The 17,762-nt window shown below is 41.2% G+C and overlaps 1 protein-coding gene across 1 annotated transcript; it reads right to left on the reverse strand.

Annotated features, from left to right (window-relative positions):
- Positions 1-1,672: 1,672 nt before the first annotated feature.
- Positions 1,673-7,936, reverse strand: LOC142382627 (uncharacterized). Its single transcript, XM_075468690.1, has 5 exons — positions 7,846-7,936; positions 6,947-7,242; positions 6,409-6,575; positions 4,823-6,039; positions 1,673-2,691 (listed from the first exon to the last, which is right to left on the reverse strand). The coding sequence occupies exons 2-5, from the start codon at positions 7,197-7,199 to the stop codon at positions 2,298-2,300; spliced, it is 2,031 nt and encodes a 676-aa protein (XP_075324805.1). The 5' UTR covers positions 7,200-7,242; positions 7,846-7,936; the 3' UTR covers positions 1,673-2,297.
- Positions 7,937-17,762: the final 9,826 nt, after the last annotated feature.

Here is a 17,762-nt window from a genome sequence, read left to right on the forward strand (position 1 = left end):
TTTTTTTTCCTTTATGTAACATGGTATTATGTGGTCGTATGACATTGTGTAGCAATGTGCAAACAATTTGAAGCAACTGTGCACCGATACATTACACATTACACATCACACTACAATCTGGTTCTCCACACCTCCTCTCAGGAGGCTGAAGATGAACTGCAGGAATGCTTTGGATCCACAGACTGGAATGCACTCTGTGAGCCTCGTGGAGATGATATCAATGCCTTGACCGAGTGTGTGACAGACAACATTTACTTCTGTGTGGAGAGTGTTATTCCCACAAGGACAGGAAGGTGCTTCCCCAACAACAAACCCTGGATCACCAGTGACCTGAAAAATCCTACTGAAAATAAAAAGGAAAGGGAGACAGGGAGTCATTGAGGACCTTTCAAAAACAACCGAAGAAGAAGACAACAGAGCGCAAGGAGGTGTAGAAAAAAAGGTGGAAAGAAAACTTCAGCAAAATAGCATGAGATGTGTGGTCAGGGATGAAAAAGATCACAGGTTTTAAGGTGAAGGGAGATCAGACTGATGGAAGCCTGGACAGAGCCAATGAGCTGAACATGTATTTGAATAGATTCAGCTCAGATTGACACTCAGCATGCTCCTCCCCTGCCTCCAGAAACACACACCTCACACACTGCGTTTACCCACATCCACCCTGTCAGACCTCCATGTCACCCACCACCTCAGTTGTGGATAATAATACAACCTCACCAATATTTCTCCCCACATCAGGACACACTGAAACCTCCTCTGGGTTGGTGTTAAAGATGCCATCATCTACCTGCTTCACTGAGGCCACTCTCATCTGGACAAAGCAGGCAGCATGGTGAGGATCATGTTCTTTGATTTCTCCAGTGCTTTTAATACAAATCAGTCTGCACTGCTATGTAAGAGGCTGCAGAAGATACAGGTGGATGCCTCCACATGCAGCCTTGATAATGAGTTTGGGTTGTGTGTCTGAGAAGGGGTCAGCAGCACAGGAGCACTGCAGGTTTTTAGCTCTGTCATCTCCAGAAATACTCAGATAACGCTGCAGTTGTTGGGTGTATCAGTGATGGACAGGAAGATTAGTACAGGGAAATGGTTGAATCCAAGGTGAAGAGATGGAGGTGGTGGAAGAGTACAGATATCTGGTGGTTTACCTGGACAGGAGACTGGGATGGAAATGCAACACTGAGGCCGTATGTACATGATATACACTATTATGTATATCTTCTACAAGTCTGTTGTGGAAAGTGCAGTCTGCTTTGTAGCCATCTGTTGGGGCTGCAACATCAGAGCCAGTGACTCAAAGAAACTGAGCAAACTGATGGAAGGCTGGCTCTGTGCTGTGGACTGCTCTGGAGCCCCTGGAGCTGGTTAACATAAAGAACAGCAACAACCATCCTCTTCATAACATTGTGCTGAAACAACGAAGTGTGATTTGTTCGAGGCTTCTTCAGCTCTGATGCAATAAAGAAAGACACAGGAGGTCCTTCCTGCGAGTAGCAATAACTATTTATAACGAAAGCTATGTCATAACTTGCGTCAATATCGTATAATCCACTTCATTGTGTCAAGAAGGCAAATTAGAATTTTGATGCTTAGAGCAGATGCAGTTTACCGCGAAGGGTTCGTTCGGATTTTGTCCTCGTTGATGTGCCGTCCCATTTAGAAAGAACAGTGACAGACCAGAAAATCAATTGTGTAGCCTGCCTTTATTGCAGATGACTAAAATAACATTTGAAAATGTGGACTATCTGGTCCATCCATTTAAGTTCTGACATCAGAACAAAAAAAACATTCATTTCACAATCGAGTTATAGATACATTTCCCATCATGGATTGCACGTTTATTGTTTATGTTTATGCATTTGGCAGATGCTTTTATCCAAAGCGACTTACAGGTAGGATAAGGGGGTCTTGCCTAAGGACCCCTACTGGAGGTAGTACCTTTCATGCAGGGGATTTGAACACAGGTCACCTACCACTACACTATCCAGTCCAGTCATTGTAATTATGTTTTATTGTATTGTTTTTAAAGGAAAAAGTATAGTGCATTGGGTTTATAAAATTTTGGCTGCTTTTTGATTACATCCGAAAAGCATATAGTCCACCAGATTTAAAATCCAGATGATAAATCTCTATTCTGTTTTTGAAAAATAAAATCTAAAATTAGAGTAGCAACCATAGAGGCTTTGACAGTTATGAAACTGACATAAAAGTGCATTGTATTTTTATTTGAATCATCAAAAGCCCTGTCCGTCCATCAATAACAGGAGCTCCTGTGTGAGAAGCCTGCCTTCTCCTCACTACACCCAGACAACCGTGACTTTACTGAACTTTTTGCTGTCCAACCACTCCAGCTGACTGATTTGCCAGCAGTAACTCACATCCACATACTTTAGCCGCTTGCTCTGTTGCATTAAGCTTTTCACAGTCCTCATCTGCACATCAGTTCGCAGCAGGTCAACATGCTGTACGCGTCCGAGCGGCATGGGGGGTGTGCTTGGGGAATCTGAAAAACGCTGCATATCCAATTGTGCTCTGCGCAGCACGTACTGGAAAACGCAGTTCACGGGGCATGGCAGGGACACCAGTGAGAGCTTCTCCAGCAACGGAGAACCAATCAGGAGGCACTGAAGCACCTTCTTCAGGGACATCCAGGACATGGCAGGCTTCATCTGGTTGTGCTCATAAGAGAAACTTCAGACATTTGGGAGACACAAAGAAGTTGATTATTTTTGATAGATAGGCATGGTCGTTTACATCAATTGCTCATCTTCTGCGAGTGGTTCCTGGAGGTGAGCCTGGACTAAATTGTACTTTCATGAACAATCAATTATAATACTACCTGTAGGAAAGGTTTAAATAAATGCCATCAATAACAATCAAAATGACCTGATGCGTTGAAGAGCTGTGGGTATTATGGGTCCTCCTCCTTACTTACACCCGATTCAGTTAACTCTTAAAAACAGAACCTGTGCTGTACATTGTAATCTGTTCAAATTTATACTTGTCAGAATCCTTTAAGACTGAGGTTGGTGATAATGTTTTAATATGAAATCAAAGCATGCCATTTAATAACTTCTCTGCTGTTCTAATGAGGGCTTCAGTGCACATTCAATCCTTTCAGAAGCTTTCAACCCCAAGATTATTTGGTGAACTTTCACGTGACTCCTGACACTCTGTTCATTAAGCGGAGTAGGTTGAATGGAGAGGTGTGAAGAACGAAAACGTACAGCAAAAACAACTCCTGTTGCTGAAATGAAGGCATCGGAGGACTGCTGGCAGAAACGCATCTCCAGAAAAAGGCTAATAGGCCTCTTACAGCTGCACATACGTAAAGCACCTTAACTTTAGAGTTTGACCAAATCAAAGTTAAATAAATTTGATTCTCTGAATATTCTCTTTGAGAATATTTGAGCTGCATGGTGGTGCGATGGTTACCACTGCCGACTCACAGCAAGGTTTCCCGTTTGAAGCTGGTTTGTTTCTGTGTTGGGTTTGCATTTTCTGATTACTGACTGACTCTGTAACTTGTTCCCGTTGACTTCCTGTCTATTTCCACATGCACAGATGAATTTGGAACAATGCAAAATAAAATTCAATTCAATTCGATTCAGTTTTATTTATATAGCGCCAAATCACAACAAATGTCATCTCAAGGCAAAATCCCCAGACAATTTAACCCCTTTTTAATTGTATAATTTCAGAGCCTGGATGATAAGAAATGAACTTAAGACATATCCTGCTTTTAATGGCTTTTGTGTTTGTTCTCTCTTTGGCACAAAGAGCAACAGCCAGCTGTACGTATGACAAAATAAGACGGAAACACCTGCAGCACATTGACTGAATTAAAATACACATCTGTACATCAGACCTAGATCATTGCGCTTCAATCATGTGGCAGTGATGTCAAACAAATTAACCTAGTCAGCGCTCTCTTTATTTTTAATCATATCTCCTTCTTGCTTTCGCTGCTGGAGATGTGTTGCTTTTTCGCTTGTTGGAATTGTTTAAATGTTGTTTAACTGATGTCAAAACACACCCAGCGTCGAAAAACCTGGTTTGACTCTTCAAGCTGAAACCTCTGTTGTTAGGGTTAGTTAAACCACATGGCGAAAACATGACCTGGAAGTGTTGAACCTACTAAAGGTTAATTATTGCTTAGGATGAAAAATCCAAGGCGGAATAGCAGCATAATAGATAAAATGATGAAAAAATTTCACTAAATCAGCACTGAATTCTGGCTCAATCTGAAGAATGAAAGGTTATTATTGTCTCATCACTGACTGTTTAGATCAGATTTGAGTTATTGATTTAATATCTGTTATTGTTGACAAACCGACGTTAATCCAATATCAATAACAACAAGCTTATAGTTTGTTTGGTTTTTTTCCCAGTAACAGACATCGACATGAATTACAATACATATTTTGATTACAACCAATTCTGGCTTAGCAGGTTTATAGAAAAGTCAACTCCTCCCCCATAATTAAAAAATTGAACAATATTTTCTGATATATACTGTACATTTTTTGGTCTTTTGAAATTCTGTCATCTGCTTTGCTGTTCTGTTTTCCTCCCCGGTTGCTTCTGAGATTAATTTTCAGTTTTCTTTTCATCTTGTCTTGCACTAATGAGTTCAGATTACACAAATAATATAGTTATTAAAAGAAAACATTTTCATGTCTCTATGATTTGGATTAAGGTCATGAGGAACCTCCTCAGATTAGCTGTATGGCATAATACAGCTCTGTCAAAGTCACTCATACATTTGTAGTCTATAACAATATCCTAACTAAATCCATGGTGTTTTTCAACAGTAGCTTACCTGAGTGTGAGAGAGCAGAGGTTTGGCAGCTGTGGGAGATCCCAATCCTCCTGCAGATGGTCCTCATCTCCTTCCTGTGGTGTATTAGGAGGCTCAGCCGAGATGTGCAGGTGTCTGAGCTTGGAACAGGCCTTAATGACCTCCAGTAGTGGGCTCTGTGGGCTGGTTTTCACCCCCTCCAGCGTGAGAGAGATCAGGGAGGGTCCTGCGACTTGCAAGGCAAGGAGGAGATCCACCAGAGGGCCAGGGTGGTGTACCGACAGGCTCCGCAGCTGGCCTGACCATGTCTGGAGGCCTCCAGCCAACAGACACCCCTGGCTTCTTCCACTAGTGTCTTCATATTCATCAGTGTCCACTGATATGGAGTTAATACCCGGGCATAAACGGCCTAAGCTGTCCAGAGAGTCACAAGTAACGCCTTTGACATCCTTCAGGGGCAGGATAAGGCCTGACTGTGACAAAATATGCTTTTTTCCCTCTGTTGGGTTATGTGAACAAGATGGCCCTACATTATTAATTGCGCCTTCTTCAGTCTCACAATCATACCCCATACTGAATGTCCTCTCTTCCTCTTCACTCTCAGCTTTTTTATCGGCTGGAGCTCCTTCTCTCTTCGATCTCCAACTATCTCTATCCTGCCTGTGTACCCGCTCCTTCCACACCTCCTCCAGCCTGGGAACTCTCTCCCTGGCAGCAAAGTCATCTGCCAGGCCCAACTCTCTTTGCTCAATGAGAAGGCAAGCCTGTGCAAGGTCCTCCATGGCCACTCTTTCAAGGTAGGGTAAGGAGAGAAGAAGATAAGCTGCTGCTGCCGCCGCGTCACCCTCCTGTTCCCCAATCCCAATATCCACAGCCAGCAGGCTGCTGAGTGGGAGAGGAGACGGGGATGGAGGAAAGGAGGAGGAAAGGTCAGAGCTGGAAGCATAAGATTGAGACAAAGAGGTGAAAACAGAACATGAGCTTGAGGGACTGGGAGAGGATGAATAGAGAGCCCCACCTCCAAGAGGCAGGAGAGCAGCTGGGGAAAGCAACTGACAGCGGCACACATCTAGACGTCGCAACATACGGCAGCAGGAGACAACTGTCCAGATTACACTTCTATCGCAAGGCACACCTGCTAGGGAGAGTGAGCGCAGAGCACAAAGACTGGGGAGGGTTTCACAGAGGACCTTTGAAGGTAACTGCTGGGCTCCAGAAAGGTCCAGACTCCACAGACCCTGAAACAACAATGAAGATTTTTAAAACATCAACTGAACACAAGATATCAGAAAATAGAACATTTGTAAGGATCACATCTACATTTTAATATAGTAATATGGTGACACATTCATGGTCACAAACAGACACCTTAGGGTTTTTTTTTTGTGAGATTGCCTACGAAAGCAAAAACTTTATTTTGAAAAATTTAATTTCCCCTGAAAACCCTGCCTTCAGACATTAAACAGCATGCTTAATGTTAAGCATGGAAAGGATAAGCCTCCTTTTTGGTCAAATATGCAAATTACACAATTCCAAATAAAGAGGTGACAATAAGGAGTAATGAAATATGAAGACTAAAGTCATAGAAGTGGTGGTTTCAGTCCTACCTGGCAGCGTGCAGCAATATGGGTACAGAGAGCTGGCGTGACCAAACCAGGACATCTTTCCAGAGACAGGCCTCTGAGTTGGGGGACCAGCAGCAGGTGAAGGGCTGCCCGAGAAAGCTGTTTTCTGGTGCTCAGCAGCCATGTCAGCTCCTCCACAAGCTCACCAGCTGCAGACAGAATAAAGGAGAAGGACAAGAGACAGACAGAGAGTCCTCAAATTTTCTAATCTCAATGAGAAATATAGAAAAGCTGCAAAATTCACATACGGGAAAATAAAGGATGGAATTTATTTTCCCTTACAGGCATTCACTCTCATTTATATCACAGGCATTTTTGTTACACAGGGAATGTGTGTATAGGTGTATTTGTAAAATGACACATCACCAGTAAGACTCGTAGCTTTAAAAAGTGAATGACTTATGCTGCGCTCAACATCACAGTTATATGCTGCTGGAGCAAAAAAGAAGAAGCCAACTGGGATCAGACTTTTCTTCATCTAATACAAGTCTGTCTTTTAATTAAACCCTCACAAACTCACGCAGCGGGTTGAAAGGCCCCATGATGTATCTAAACGTGTAATGATCCAGGTAGTTGTCAGCGTAATCTTTCACCCACACTTCCTTCATGTTGTCTGCCAGGCTTAGAAGACACATCTGTGTCAACGAAAGTACTGAGCCATCTTCATGTGTTCTCCAGCAGCCTCCCATCCACTCCGTGCTTCTCAGCCCCCTCCTCCAGGGCCTGAGACCCTTTGCCCCGGCACGTTCATCCAAGGCCCGAAACAGAGGCATGGCTGGATTTCGGCTGCTTTCAGAGCTGAGGAGGATGCTCGACCTGTGTGCCCATAAACAAAATATGAAGAGCATAAAATATGTTTTTCTTATTAAAAAAAATGCTTTTCTTAATTCAATTTTTGTTAACAATTTGCTCAACTGATTATTACTTTTAGGTTAAACTTGACACAACTAGTAGTCAAACGCAAAATGAACTGAATTCATGAAGTGATTTCATATGGTTCGTAGGAAACTATACTGTGCAAAACCGCCACACCTTGACTTTGGACTTTGCTGGTTTCAATCAGGAAATGAAAAATATAATTCTATTAATCAATCTAGTTTTCCTCAAAACCTCAAACAAATATTTTTAGGCATTTAGGCTTTTCTAACATCTCACTAAATAATGACCACCATCTACATTCCTTTCACATTTTCTGTCCCTAATCAATAAATCTGATCACTCTGACCAATCTGAAACCAACTAACGGTTGGACAGTGAATACTTCTTTCTATTTCATCGTTCCTGACACGATTTTTTATTCTTTTTTTTCTCTCTTGAGTATAACTTTAGCTTCTGTTTATCACCTACACTTAACTCACAAAAAATGTTGTTTAATCCGTTAACTTTTTATAAATGTATTGTCAACAGCTTCGTCTCTACCTTTTTCTTCTGTCTTTCTTTCTCCTCCCCCTTCCTCTTCCTCTTCTTCTCCTTCTTCTTCTTCTTCTTCTTCTTCTGCCGCTGCTTCTTCTTCTTCTTCTTTTGTGAGGATTAACGGCAGCTAGCAACCTCGAAATTGCATTACTGCCATCTTCTTGAACTAGCTTTCCACATGTTTATTTCAATTTTTTTCGAAAGTCCTTTGATTTTCAAATATCGTATTAACCACGGTCTTCTATGGAAGTTTTTCTGTGCCATCAGAGTTTGAATACGAATTTCTAATATTGAATTTTTACAGCATCAAAATCAGACTTTGAATTTGAAAAACCAACAGTGTAAAAAAATTCAACATCTAAAAATTCAGTGGAAAATTACACAGAATTTTTTGTAAGTTGAATTGTTTCCACTGAATTTTTAGATGTTGATTTTTTTTACACTGTTGGTTTTTCAAATTCAAAGTCTGATTTTGATGCTGTAAAAATTCAATATTAGAAATTCGTATTCAAACTCTGATGGCACAGAAAAACTTCTATAGTCTTCCCTGTCTCCCACAAGCAAAAGTCTAAATGCTTTTGTCTCAGTCATCCCTGCTCTCCTCATCCCAGTAATCATCCATCTACTTCATGTCCAGGGGTGGAAGTAACGAATTACTTAATTAAGTAGATTTTTGGAGTATTGTACTTTTATGAGTATTTGTTTTCAAGTTTGTAATTTTACTCGTACTTGAGTACAATTTACACCATGGAATCTTCTTCGCTACTTTTAAAATCAAAAGTCGCTACTGAGTACTAACACAATTTGTGGCGCCAATTAATTGTAATGTCAGGGAAGGCCAACTCCGCTGCTGCAGCACAGCAGGCACAGGTTTCTGGAGGTAACATACCTACACAGCGGAGTAGAGAGTGGACAGAGGATTTTGAGAGAAAGAAGCCAATGGAGACAGAAGTGAACAGTGAAAATGATGAAGAAAAGACAGAGGACGACTGCCTGTGGCCGAATTTTTCATGTACAGAAGGACGAAAGGAGACAGCGCCCTTAAAATCAGAAAGAACAGAGACGAGTTCATACGGTTTTAATTGAAGACTTTCGTATTCCATAAGAAAATTAACTGAAGTTTTGGTCTGTTGGAACCCTCAGATATAACTTTAACTTCTTCTCTGTGTCATATTGATCGTGAGCGTGTAAATCTGTTAACTGAAAAGAAAATCGATATTGCTAAATTACACAAAGCAACATTTAGTTTCTGATGGGAGCATGAATGCTTTCCAGCATGATTAAGAACAACAGGTAAAGCAGAGTGTACCTCAGGTGTCTGACATGGTGAAGAGAGGACGTGATGCAGCTGGAGCGTCTCATCAGCACCGTGTGAATGTGGAACCTCAGCCATCAGTTACACGTCTGTGCCTCACGCAGTCAGGCCTCATTAAAATATGGGAAATACAGGAACAGTCAGTGTGTGCCCAACAGTTCGGTGTTTCTGTCATTTCTTCATCAGAATGAAAATATTAGCAGAGCAGATCTTGACCTAGTCCTGGATACAGACAGGATGCTGTGTACAGACAGACCAGAGAAAGGTTTCCTAACAGTATCCATCTGGCATCTGATGAACTTCCAGATGAAGCTAGTGCACGCAGGTCAGGTCAAAGTATCAGGTAGACCTGACTCAGCTGTCTGTGTATGGAACATTTGGAGGTTGAGAGAGGCTTCTCTGCCTTGAAGATGGACTGAGCTTTTTGTAATCAGATGTACAGTGTGGGCTGCTGATCATGGCAGGGTTATGTGTTGCAGTTTTCAGATGCAGATCTGGTCAGTACGGATATTTTGACCCACACTCCAGGAACAAAAATGGACTGCCAATGTCACCCAGGCTGTTGAACTTTGGTACTGCTGTGATGCTGAAATTCACACATCTGAGTGACATGCTTGACAGGATCAAGTTGTGCTACACAATGTTTGACATCCAGTCATCTTGTATGAAACTCAAGCCTCTGTCATTTCACTGTGTGAACACATCCAACCAGAGAAATGCTGTTTCAGACACAGACTGCGGACACACAGCAGTTGATACACCTCTGTTAGAGGAAGCTGTCAATGAATCACAAACAGCCACTGATCGGTCAGAGAACATTTTACCAAAAATGTCAACTCACACAAATGTTGTTCAACGAGAGGTTGAAATTACATTCCTAACGCAGGCTGCTCCTGCACACGAGTTTAACTTCACAGAAGAAGTGATGAACCCTGTTGTAGATGAATTTTCTGATGATGTAATGGAAGGTGTGTCCACTGAAATCAGTTTTACATCTGCTGTTACACAACAAAGTATCACATTTCCTTTTGCCAGTGCTGAAAAAGAAGCAACAACAGAAGTCAGTTTCCTTCATCACATGATGCTCTCTGTGAATCAAACATTTCTTCCTCAACAACAAACAACGCTTCTACTAAGCTCTCTGGTACTGTACTCATGGGAATCTCCTGTAAACTGACAAACTTTAGTAAAAAAAAAATAGACAAAAAATGAAGAGGAGACTAACGATGACAGAAAAACCTCAACAAAGGAAAGAAAGGGAAAAGTATGTTTCAGATAGACTTTTAGAGCAAAGAAAAGATCTTACTCAAATGTGACATATCAAAATAATCTTAATATTAGACAGAAGAAAACTCTGTACAATATTAATAAGTACAAACACAACTCTGAATTAAGGGGAAAACTTAAATCATACATCAGGGATTCTTACAAGAAAAAATTAGAAAGTCAGACAGAAAAAATGAGAGCATGAGGAATTCCTACAGGAAAATGCTGAATTTAGACAGAAAGTAAAACAGGACACGAAGCAGTATGTTTCTAATAATTATAGTACAAACAAAGTGTTTCAAGAAAGAAAAAAGATGAACATCAGACACCGTTACAGTCAAAGTGAAGACAGGGATCTTATATCACTCAACGTTTTGCAAATGACAGAGAATTCAGGCTCAGACACAGACAGCTGATGAAAGAACTAATGAGAAACAGATATAATTACAATTCGTCATTCAGGATGCTGCAAAAAAATCCGATGTGCCATAAATATTAAAAGAAAGTACAGACGGATGAACAGAATTACTCACATTGAGAAACACAGAGTGTACAACACGAGACAGTTGAGAACAGTTTGATCAATGAAGCCATATGTTTTCAGATCAAATATAGCCTAAAGGCTGGTCCCACTCATGCAGAGGTGTCAAGTAACGAAGTACAAATACTTCGTTACCTTACTTCAGTAGAATTTTTGGGTATTTTTCAGCCGACTTTTTACTTCTACTCCTGACATTTTCAAAACAGCCTCCTTACTCGTATTTCATAACGGCCTGTTTTCTTTATAAATCATTCAAAAAGTGAATTTGATATCGATTGGATGAGAAGTATTGTAGAAAAGGCCTCAGAGTTGAGACATATTATGTTTAGTGTGTGATGTTTATAGATGTTGGTCAGAGCTGGTTATTTAGCGTAACTGAAGGCGCTCGCTCAGAAAGGTGTGTGCTCTGACGGGTCTACAGCAGTTAATGAACGTCCCACACCGGCAAGTGGTGTGTGCGTGTATGAAACGTGAGTATGGCTGTATGTATTGTTTATGTAACGTGTTCACGTTGCTGCAGCCGTAGATTCTGTTGTGTAACTTGCCACGTGATCATCTTTACGCAAGCTATAGCATTTATTTATTTATTTATTTATTTATTTTTTTTTTTTTCATAAACTTTATTGAAAAATTGGTCATTACAAATTCAAAAAACAGTTAGGTATTCATAGTATTACATTCATATATTGTTAAATTCAAAGAACATTACAATGCCAGGGGTCACAATGTTCAAAATAATATATAAGCTTTGTTAAGTTAGTCCAGTAAAATATTATATAAAATGCATAGCTCAGTGGTCTTGATGGCTTTTTTGTTTGAAGAATATTGGATTGTTGTAAAGTATTGCTTGAGTTCCTTCTCAAAAATTAAAAATGATGGATTGTGATTAGAGAATTTGGATTTGTGTATGTGGTATTTTGCAAGTAGAGTAAGCAAGTTGATGAGGTAATAATGATCTTTGTTGATCGCAGGATAGGAGTGGAACCCAAACAGCACATTCACATATGAAAGAGACACATCAGACAAGACATTCAGGGAAATAAATGTACAAACATCTTGCCAGAAAACACATGAAACAGGGCAGGACCAGAACAGATGATAAAGATCTTCTTCACATTGGTTGCAGAATGAACAGTCCACAGCAATGTCTTTTTTGTATCTACATAAAAATAATTTACAGGGATAAAATCTATGAATCATTTTAAAAGAAACTTCTTTAATCTTGTTTGTAATCAGAAATTTAAAAGGAAGGCACCAGATTCTTTTCCAGTTCAAGTCTGAAGTAAGGCTATTCCAGTGAGAAACTACATTTGGAACAGAGATTAAGTCTTTTTGAAATAAAGCACCTATATTACAGTTGTTATTACTCTTCTTCGTAGAAAAACAAATCTGACCAACAGTAGTGACAGCAGGGTCTAATTCCAAAAAAGACAGTTCAGATGTAATGGAGCTTTTAAGTAGCATAATCACACCAGACGGAACAGCGTCAAAAACAATAGCATATTCCTTTGGCGAAATGGGGATACTGTATTTGTTGAGAAATTCAGAGTAAGACATTAAAAAGCCATTAGAGTTGAGAAGCTGCTTGACTAAATAAATACCATGGTCAAACCAGTTTTCCAAAAATAAAGATTTTCTTTTGTATAATATATCTCTATTGTTCCAGATATAATATCTGTGAGGTGAGAAATTGTGCTTATAAATTAAAGACCAAGAAAGAAGCATTTGTTTATGGAAATTAGAAAGCTTTAGAGGAATCTTTTCAATGTTGTAGTTGCAAAGTAAAATAAATTTAAGGCCACCAAGTTTAGAAAATAGGAAGTTTGGGATAAAGTTCCATGTTGAGGATGGGTTTTTAAGAAATTGTTTTATCCAATTTATTTTGAAGGTATTATTTAGCTCACCTGCCTCTGATCGAGTGTACGTCACGTCACGTGTTATGTTCATTGTTACCGCTCCGACTTATTAGGCTGCGGCTACACGAAAACGTTTTTCACTGTAAACGATACTTTTTCTTATCGTTTCGCTGTCGCGGCCACACGGAGCCGGCGTTCCCACTACCCCAAAACGATAGTTTTTGAGAACGGGTTCCAGAGTGGGAAAGTTTGAAAACGGCCTCGTTTCGTTTCCATTGTTACAGCTAAAACGTTTTTGCGTCAGTCAAACGTTGACGCTGTGAGCCAATTTTAACACTTCTCTATTGTCTCACAGCGTGGCGTGACACAGTGGCGTGTGTACTGCATCGTTTCATCGTTTCCATCCGTTTTCGTCTGGACCTGAGTCTTTACAGCAGCGCGTTGCCGTGTGGTCGCAAGAATTTTCGTACCCGTTTTTAAAAAAAACCTCGTTTCGTTTTCGTGTAGCCGTCTAATGTTTACAGTGAGTGTTACGTAAATGTTACCATGTGATGTTGTTTATGTGTGTTAATATGATAGTAAGTCAGGTGAAGTGTGTTTCAGGGCTGTGATAGTGGGAATTTACGGAGCCCCTAAACTGCCTAAAGGGACGAGGGATTTTTTTTTTTTTTTGTGAGAGAAAAGTATTGAGAATGAGGAGTCACGTGACTCCGGTCGGCCGGTCGGCCATGTTGGCAGAAGAATCTATTGGTTGCCAGGGGCAACGCCATTAACTTAACGGATATCTTAACGGATATCTTCCCGCATTTGTCATTTCGGCAGGGCAGAGACTAATACAAAAGAAAGAAAGAAAGCAAAGCAATGCAGAGAGATAAGGCGAAAGAAAAGGGACCTTACAGGGACAAGCTTATTACAAGCGCAAAGCAGCGGTATTTGGAGAAACTGTCCAGCATCCAAAATATTGATCCTTACGAGCTCCCTGCAGCAGGTCAGACACCTGCTCTCCCTGATGCTGCATCCATTTAGGAAACCTAAAATAACGTATTTCGTTGTTCCTATGTTTCCCAAACGTATTGTGTGAGGTACTGGAACAGTTCTTCACACAGCAGTGATTTCCAGGCATGTTCTTGCAATTCCGTACTGTTTACACTTACTGATTTAAAAACACACGCGTACAATGTAAACGAATGGAGAGAACGGCGTTTTCTCGGATTCTGCCAACATGGCGGATAGGGGCGGGGCTCTGTACTATGACGACAACTCCTCATTCTCAATAGGGCTCGGGCACGTGACGTCACTACGTGAGCGGCGGCCATACTGGAGGCTCAGAACTGTTTTGTTTACATTGTTTTCCACTGCGCGCAGACGTACTCCCGCCTGGTCTCGGAACTTTCTTCGTTGGTTTATCTATTTTACTTATTGTCTTTGCCACTATGGTCGCACGTTGCTGTGTCGTGGGGTGCAATAGCGTAAGCCGTGACAGGAATGGGGGGGAAATCGTAAATGGTTTATCTTTTTTTACCGGTTTCCTGCTTGGAGGCGCACCCACGGAGACCAAGTGTCCGAGATAACAAAGCGTCGTCGACTAGCATGGATCGCTGCTGTAAGACGACCAAACATAACTTTCCACTCAATCCCGGTGTCGATGAGAGTGTGTTCTCTGCATTTTCATTCTGGTAAGTTACAGACTTTTGTGTGCTGAGGTAAAGATCCCCGCCTTCACAAGAGGACACTGCCAGTTGGAAGCAAGGGATGTCCTAATGGGTTAAAAGCGGAGGACAAATTTCGTGTGTATGCATGTATACATGACAATAAATCTGATCTTAATCTTAATTTAATGTGGAAAATACAAGGAAAATTGCCCATCTCCAAATTCACATGGAAAGGGCGATTGGAACTGTCAGAAACAATACACCTTTTTGTCAGCAAAAGTACCTATCAACATAGTTTTGCCATGCGAAGGTGAAGACAAAACATTCTTTGACAAGATTGTGTCTGTATGTTGTACTCTGACCACCATGAGCAGGAGTGTTGTGCAAAGTTGAAGTCGTCTGAAATAAATATGCTTTGAGATACAGCCAAGTGTGTGTGTTTCATTATTTATTTACAAGTAGAGTAACATGACAAAAGTGTCATTATAATTGAAACTGTTGCAAAGTATAAGCACTGACACCACATACTATATACGCAATTATGTCCAAAAGGGTGAACTTAGGCAGTAAATCTTCGTCGACAATCCATTCCTTGCTCGGTATTTCATAAGGGTCCAGTCCGTTTATAACGCCAATCTTCTGTATGTACCGATCTCTGGCTTCCTTCTGTAATGTATCCCGGTATATCCCACATCCTTTCTTCGATTTTAACATGCTTTTCTCTCACTTTTCTCTCACTGTTTGGTCCTTGATCTCCGTCTTGCCTTGGGTTTGTTTACGAGATTGTGCCTCCAATATGGCGACCATATCCCAGAATGCAACGCGTGTGCCCGAGCCCTATTGCGGTATCTCGCAAAAGTTTTTTTTCCCACGTCAGTGAACCGGAAGTAAAATAGACACAGCGATGGAGGAGCCTACCCATCATCTTTTCAGATGTCTCTCACTTATGTCAAAGCCATGTCTACGTGCAAGAACGGATTTGATGTCTTTATATGTTAGGCCAATACTAAAATAGAAATCAATAAACTTCTCCCACGGATGATGGGTAGGCTCCTCCAGAGCTGTGTCTGTTTTACTTCCGGTTCACTGACGTGGGAAAATTTTTTTTTGCGAGATCTCGCAAAAAAAAATCCCTCCATGGCAAATGGAGATGTAGTAATTTCAATACTCCTGGATTATGTTAATTAGAGGTTAAGAGCTTTATTCTTTATTCACTTAGGTATTTGTTATTGTTCTTTTGATAGAAAACCACACATGACCTTTTTGCCTGCAAAGGAAAGCAATAAACCACCTGAACCATCCCTAACCTGCCTTTTCATTTGGACCCTCTGGAAGTCTGATTGGCCCTAAGTTGGTGTTCTGGCCGGCACCCCAGTGTGAACTTTGTGTTAACCCCTGATCTGGATGTTAGTGAGGATCAGACTGTGTGTGATTTTGTAGACGGATACATCTCAGCAAAACTACCTGACCCAGAAACACAACCTGAACTGTTCCAGAGAGTCTCTGAAGTTCAGAAGCACAGTAACCACACCAAGAGTTGCTTCCAGAGTGTGAACTCTGGTTGTCGGTTTGGTTTTCCAAAGCCACCCTGCACAAACACAATGATCCCAACACCTGGTGAGGATGATAACACTGAAACTGCAAAGAGCAAACTCAGACCTCTGCTGCCGCTGCTGAATGAACCTGAAATTACTTCCGTGAGTCTAGAGCAGGTCCTCTCTCGATGCAACTTGACACTGGCCGAGTATGAAAGGTACCTTCAGAGTATGAACAAAAAGACCTGGATAAACGGGTACAACCCACATCTGCTTGAAGTCTGGGACAGTAAGATTGATATGTCTTTCATTCAGAATGCTTACAGTATCTGACTAAATACATCACAAAGTAGGAAAGTGGTCTGTCAGAGTACCTGAAAACAGTCGTGGAGAATTCCAAAATGGACAGAGTTAATGTGTGATGAGATGAGAGCTGTCATACAGGCTTACCCAAAAAGAGAGAGATCAGTGCTCAGGAGTGTGTGACTCATGCGTGTGGAATAAAAAATGAAAAAAGTGTTCACGCAGTGTTGTGTTCATACCTACTGATGACAATCCAGTGAAAATGAGTCGCCCCATGTCACTCTTGGAGGACACCCCGTCAGAGTCTTGTAATGTCTGGATGACAAGTTTGAGTGACAAATACAAAGCCAGACCCGAGACACCAGAGTATGAGGAGATGTGCTTGGCTGATTTAGCTGTTTTTGGTGTTTCACCACTTCTGAATGAGCTGGGATTTGTCCAAAGGCAAAAAAAGGATAAGCCCTCTGTCATTAGATATTACCCCTGTTCAAAGGAGAAACACCCCGAGCAATTTGTTGCCAGATCACTGAGACTGTACCTTCCTCAGCGGTGTGAGTATGAAATACGAAGTGCCGATCTTCCAACCTATGACTCTTCTTACAACTCTGGCTGGGTCCAGCTACCAGACTCAAACCGTCCTGGGAGCATGAAAAACATTATAACAACAAACAGAGACAAATATGAGAAAAACACTGAGGAGATAGAGAATGCACTTCTAGAGTTTGAGGAGAGCAGAGACAATTTGATTGATGAATGGTGTAATCTGGCTCCTGATTCTGAAGCTGGGAGGTTGCCGTGTGATGATGAACACAGAAAAATGTGCCCGACTATTGTCTTCAGTCTGCAGATGTAACAAAAATGAGAGCCATCAGAGAACCCCCAACTATGGATCCAGCTGTGCTACGACAGATGTGTAAGAACCTGAACCAACTGTATGAACTCAGATCTGAACTTTTTAATGCTCAAATCATCATTATCGATGAGATCTCCATGGTTTCAAAGTCCCTTTTTGCTTATTTGGACACACGACTGAAACAGATCAAAGGCAATCAGAGAGCGTTTGGTGGAATGTCAGTTTTAGCTGTTGGAGATTTCTATCAGCTGCCACCTGTGCGACAGTCTAAACCTCTCTGTGTACACAATCCAGCAGATTTCCTCAATGACCTGTGGCAGGAACATTTTCAGATGATCACTCTGACTGAGATCATGAGACAAAAAGATGATGTTGCCTTTTCAGACATGCTGAACAGGATTGGGGTGAAACCAAAGGCAGATGAGCTGTCTCAGGCTGACAGAGATTTGTTGTCACAGGCCATCACTGAACCAGCTCTTTGTCCCACTGAGGTTCTGCACATTTTCCCCACAAGTAAGTTGGTTGATGAACACAACTCAGTAACACTGGCTTTGTTCTATTCCAATGTTATCACGATCGATGCAGATGACTTCCAGAAAGAT

This window comes from Odontesthes bonariensis, chromosome 6 (genome assembly GCF_027942865.1).
Source record: "Odontesthes bonariensis isolate fOdoBon6 chromosome 6, fOdoBon6.hap1, whole genome shotgun sequence".
Taxonomy (NCBI): domain Eukaryota; kingdom Metazoa; phylum Chordata; class Actinopteri; order Atheriniformes; family Atherinopsidae; genus Odontesthes; species Odontesthes bonariensis.